This window comes from Rattus norvegicus, chromosome 13, assembly GCF_036323735.1.
Source record: "Rattus norvegicus strain BN/NHsdMcwi chromosome 13, GRCr8, whole genome shotgun sequence".
In the NCBI taxonomy this organism is placed as follows: Eukaryota; Metazoa; Chordata; class Mammalia; order Rodentia; family Muridae; genus Rattus; species Rattus norvegicus.
Window position 1 is genome coordinate 92,561,536 of NC_086031.1, and position 5,846 is coordinate 92,567,381.

Here is a 5,846-nt window from a genome sequence, read left to right on the forward strand (position 1 = left end):
AACAAATAAAACCAAGGATGACAGTGCAATTTCACAACACCCAGGGGGCAGGGACAGTGGGTACGGGAGTGTCCCGAAGGCAATGTTACACCATGTTGCCCTGCCCAGAGGGGACTGGCCCAGAGAGTCCTAATGACTTCACCACCCACTCAACAAAGCCAATGCCTCCTCTCCAGGTCTGGGGCGCGCTTGGTTCCCCCAAATCCACCTCCTTTCATTCATCCAGTGCAGGGGTTTATTTCCACTTCTTGAATTCTTTAAAAAACCTAACCGATGCCGGGGCACGTGCCAGCGAGGCGAGCCTGGGAGTCCCCTAGTCGGCAGCGCGCGCGCGCTCCAGCACGAGCAGCGGGATCTCCTCCAGGCCCTCGGGTCGCTCCCCTCGCCGTAAGTAGCGCCGCCGCCAAGTCGCCAGCCTCTGTAGCAGCCTCTGCAGGCCGGGGGGCGCCCACACGCCGCGCTCCGGCGGGGCCGCGGCGCCGGGCCGCGTGAACTTGCCCTTCCTCCGGCGCGCCCCGCGGGCTCCGCGGGCGAACAGCCGCCGCCAGCACCAGAAGCCCAAGCCCGAACCGCTGTCGCCCGCCGTTCTGCGCGTCGCCGCCTCGGGCTCGGCGTGCCGCGCTCCCCGCTGCAGGCGCGCCACCTTCTCTAGCAGCTCGTGCTGCACGCCACCGCGCCGCGGACCCCGCGCCTCCGCCATGGGCTGGCCCGGGGCTGAGGAATCGGGAAGCCACCCTCCTCTCAGCTTTGCGGTGCCCTCCAGGACCCCAAAGGACCAGCGTCTCTCCGTGGGTGGCCTCCAGGGGATGTGTGCCCTTAGCCGCCACCCACCCTCTGGGTTAAGTTGCCAAGGAAACATGGAGGATGACTCCACAATGGCAGCCTTGTTCTGGAGGAAGTCCTAGAATCCAGAGACCCCCAAGCGCCATAGCCAAGCACAGTGGCACCGTGTGTAATCCTACCACTCAGAGCTTCAAGGTCAGCTGAATGAGCGTCTTTCTCAACCAACCAAAAGAAGCAGAAGGGGTGCGAGAACTGAGTCCTTACCAAATGACTTCGGACATTAGAAGGGAACATGTTGACCTCTTAACTATTAAGCTACACTGAACTGAGCCTTGGGTCTTTCTTTGGCTGTGCTAGCCTAGATTTAGGCCTTATGGATGGTTTGTCGAGGTGTGTGTGTATGTGTGTGTGTATGTATATGTATATATATACATATATATATACATATATATATATATATATATATATATATATAGAGAGAGAGAGAGAGAGAGAGAGAGAGAGAGAGAGAATGTATATGTAATTTAGCATGTGCTTGGCAAAAAACAAATGTACCATGAATAAATTACCACATAATCCTCACAAGAAGTGATTCCCAGGTGAAGAAAACGTCTCGTTTTTAACGGCTCGAGAACACTGAAACTCGATAGGTAAAACCATCCACCTGGTATTCTATAGTATGTAGATGTGACAGGTTCAGAAGCTGTCATCCCAAAATCTGCCCCCAAGGCAAACTGAATGTTCAGGAAAACCTCTTTAGCTTCCCCTCAGTTGCCAGAGATGACCCATGAACCTCTCGTTCTGTGGCATAAACTGATATTCAGAAGGTCACTTTCTCTAACGAAGGTGTGGGTACCAGTAAGTCGTCCTCTACACAAACACTTGTAATTATTGAATCAGAGTGTCAAATGAAAGCACTTTGTTGTTGTAAGAGTGGAAAGGTAGCCCCAGCCCCAGCCCCAGCATCATGGTGTCCACCTCACCCTGAATGTTAAGCACACCATGGAGCAAGTCATCTCATGGTCCCAAAGCAAATCAAGACAATAGGGAAGAGGCTGTGGTTCCTCCTCCCCTTCAAAAGAAAGCCAAGACCTCCTACCGGGCTCTGCACCTCCAGTAGTGCTTGCTACTCAGGGTGGCTATGGAGAGCAAGCCCTTACTGACCAAGCCGGCTCAGTCAACAGGTTCTCCAAGCAGAAGCAAGGATTAAAAAGAAACAGGACAATTAGACAACCCTGTAGCATGACCCCAGCAGGTTCTGAGGCTGAAACTGGGTTTTTCTTTTCCCATTCTGCATCTATACCATTTTAACTAAATGCTGATAATAGGGTCAGGTCTAGGTTAAGGAACAGACAAGGCAATAAACACAAACAGTCAAGGCACAAGCAAGGCAATAAACAGTCCCGTGATCACTGTTTCTAGGGCTAATCAGGATGACCAAGATACCTGAGCCCACTTCCCTGTCCTAGCCCAAAGTCAGATTCTTGCCCGAAGCCTACTTCTTTGTTCTAGCCTAAAATCAGATTCCTCTTTGGGCCTACTTCCCTGTCCTGGCCCAATGTCAAATTCCTGCCAAGAGGCCCCAAAAACTCTCCACACCTGGTGGTAACCAGGGCCAGGAATTGAAACATAGGAGCCCACGCAAATTTCCTTTAAGAAGGAGTAGCAGTATATATTCTTGTTTCCAGAGTTTCTGCTGTTCCTGTTTTTCTAAATAAAGTAATCCTCATACAAAAGAGGCTTATTTAGGGATGGCTTCATTTGAAGTCAACTGAGGGGCAGCCTTTCAGCCCCAGCTACCTCTGAGCACATGCTGGTTGACCTTGGCTTTCCCTTACTATGGAAGGACTTCACCTGCCCCTGCCTTCCCCCTGCTGGGATTAAAGGCATGCTCTACCATGCCTCACCTCCACCACTTTACAGGATGGGTTTTTCTTGGCTTTGGAGACTCTGGGTCTCCGGTGCTCCATTACTTTTCTTGCAGAGCTGTGTTTCTTTCCTACGGTGCTTCTCAATCCCATGAAATCAACAAAGATCATCCCAGATGGTGGGTCAAGTTAGGACAAGGTAGGATGAGAGCCTGCTCCTCTTCATGGCTGAGAGGAAGCAGCCTGTTTGTCTTCTTGAGTTCCTATCAAATTGACATTGGTTATTAAGAAAAGAAGAAAGAGATGGAGAGGAAGAGAGAGCTGGGCAGGGCTACAGGATATAAAAATGACCAGCATATACTGGTTTGAATAAGGATGGCTCCCATAGGCTCCTATGTTTGAATGCTTGGTCCCTGTTCGTGGAACTGTCTAGGAAGGATTAAGGGGTGTGGTCTTGTTGGAGGACTTGTTGGCTTGAATGAGAACGGCACCCATAGACTCACAGATTTAAATGCTTGGTCACCCAAGGAATGGCACTATGTGTAGCCTTGTTGAAGGAAGTGTGTTACTAGGGGTAGGCTTTGAGGTTTTAAAAAGCCTACGCCAGGCTCAGTGACTGTCTTCCTGCTGCCTACAGATCCCAGTATAGAAATCTGAGCTACTTCTCTAGCACGACGTCTGCCTGCATGCCACCATGCCCTCTGCCATGATGATAATGGACTAAACCTTGAAACAGTAAGTCAGCTCCAATTAAATTTTGTTTTAGAAAAGTCACTGCAGTCATGGTGTCTCTTTATAGCCATAAAACACTAAGGTATGCTGCTGGGGGTGGGCTTTGAGGTTTGAAAAGACTCAAGCCATTCCTAGTGCTTCTTGTTTGTGGATCAGGATATGGGCTCTCAGAAGTTCCTCCAGCACCATGGCTGCCGCCATGCTCCTGGCCATGATAGTCATGGACTCCTGTCCCTTTACAACTGTAAGCCCCAAATAAACCCTTCCTTCCACCCTGTGAGACCGCGTTCAGCAAGCTGAAGACCTCGTAGGAGCCCAACTATACAAGGGAACTTTCACACAGACTCCAGTGTTGTGAGAATTCTAGAATTTTTGTTTTTTTAAAAAAAAAAAACAACAGAAATATTATAGTACGTCTCATACGTTCCCCGCCTTGGTCGTGGTATTTTATCACAGCAATAGAAAAGTAACCAACACAGACATGATTGCGTCCTCCCCAGAGTCCTGTCTCATCTCTGGGAGTTCCTCCATATTGAGTGGTTCTGTCCTCCCCTCTGGGTCTGTCTTTATAAGGTCAGATTAGAGATGCTGGTTCAGCCCATGAGCTGTGCTTCACAGAAGAATCTCAGAGCTGCTCACACTTCTGTGCATTCCTTTGGAGTTCTGTCCTGTCCATGTGGCATTTCTCCAGGCCCTGTTTACTACCTGGAGCATAGCTTGTGTTTAGCTACTTTATGGGTTCTTTCTTGATTCCACTCCACCCCTTTTCTTTTTTTTTTTTTTCTTTTCTTTTTTTTCAGAGCTGGGGACTGAACCCAGGGCCTTGTGCTTGCTATACCACTGATCTAAATCCCCAACCCCCACCCCTTTTCTTCTACTCTTTCAACCCCCTCACACTAGATAGGAGAGAGAAGAAGATAGAGCTCCCTGAATAAAGTCAGAGTTTGGAAAGGGGGTGATGTTACTGCAAGAGTGCTTCCTTCTGATTAGGGGCATCCAGTTCCTTGGGGCAAGTTTGATCTTCACCCTCAGGATATCTAATTTCTTCTTGTTGTTTCTTCTGTGTGCATGGTCACTTAATAAACCACGCCCAACAATAACCAACAACAACTAAAAACCAACCAATAACCTACTCTCCCTCTTAGCGCCCTAACATGTATATACCCTCTGAAAAGTCCCCAGAATTCCAAAAGCCCCATAATCTCAGAAACTATCTGTAGCTGGCAAAATCACTCCCCTGGCAGAGCAGGAGGTAAATTGTAGTCAGCTGCTGTTGACAATCTGAAGTAGCCTCGTATCCCACACCTGGGACCAAAATAGAAACATACTTCTGTGTTCTTTAAAGAAACTAAAATTCTAGAATCCTCCTTACACCAAGTCCCTGTGAAAGTTCCCTTGTACACTTTGGTTCCTTCCAGGGTCTCAGCTGGCTGAATGCACTTTCACTGTACTCTGTTGGGCAGGTTTCAGCGTATGGTCGATCCCATGACACTTGGTTGAGTTTCCCCAGAGTACAGTTCAGGCTGCCGTGGCATCCTGCTTCTGCTCTGTCAATTGTCCAGTGCTGCTGGAGAGATGGCTCAGTGGTTAAGAGCACTGACTGCTCTTCCAGAGGTCCTGAGTTCAAATCCCAGCAACCTTGTGATGGTTCACAACCATCTGTAATGTCTTCTTCTTGTGTCTGAAGATTGTTTGTGTGTGTGTGTGTGTGTGTGTGTGTGTGTGTGTGTGTGTGTGTGTGTGTACACTTGAAAGAACCTAGCTCGAGTCTCAGGATGGTGCGCCCCAGGAAATACCGATCCCAGACGAGCCCCCAAATGAAAGAACCTAGCTCGAGTCTCAGGATGGCGCGCCCCAGGAAACACTGATCCCGGACGAGCCCCCAAATGAAAGATCCCACGCAGAGAGAGACCCTTACTCAAGTCTCGGGAAATCGCGGACCCCAGACACAGAGAGACCATTTTGGATGTAATAAGCAAAGGCGAGGTTTATTACAGAGATCTATTACGGAGATCTCCGGGCCAACACGTATCCCGCGCAGGAGACAGAGGTGTCGACCCGGACTTTTAGAAGCAAGGGGTTTTTATAGGGTGAGGAACAGGGGGTTGGGGAGAGTCGGCGCGGCTATAAGTGATTGGCTCATTCAAACATAGCAGTAAAATTACAGCACAGCAGAAGAGTACGTGCTGACTGGGGCGTTCAGGATTTTAGAAGCCTGGGCTGGTTCCTGTATTCCTTTTCTTTATCTTTATGGCCTGTCAGTCCTGGCTGCAGGGCGGGCCCTGCCCTGCCTGGACAGTGTTTAGCCCTGAGTCTGTGGATTTTTGAAACTTACTCTTTTAATTTTATATTTTTAAACCTTAAATCTGTATAATTTTCCTTTCACACTCAGGTATACAGATCTATATACATGAAATAAATCTTTAAAAATTATAAGAGGGGCTGGAGAGATGGCTCAGCGGT

At 49.0% G+C, this 5,846-nt stretch overlaps 1 protein-coding gene across 1 annotated transcript; it reads right to left on the reverse strand.

Annotated features, from left to right (window-relative positions):
- Positions 1 to 234: 234 nt before the first annotated feature.
- On the reverse strand, positions 235 to 1,366 carry C13H1orf202 (chromosome 13 C1orf202 homolog). The gene has a single exon (XM_063272722.1). It carries the CDS (start codon positions 857 to 859, stop codon positions 314 to 316), a length of 546 nt encoding a protein of 181 aa, XP_063128792.1. The 5' UTR covers positions 860 to 1,366; the 3' UTR covers positions 235 to 313.
- Positions 1,367 to 5,846: the final 4,480 nt, after the last annotated feature.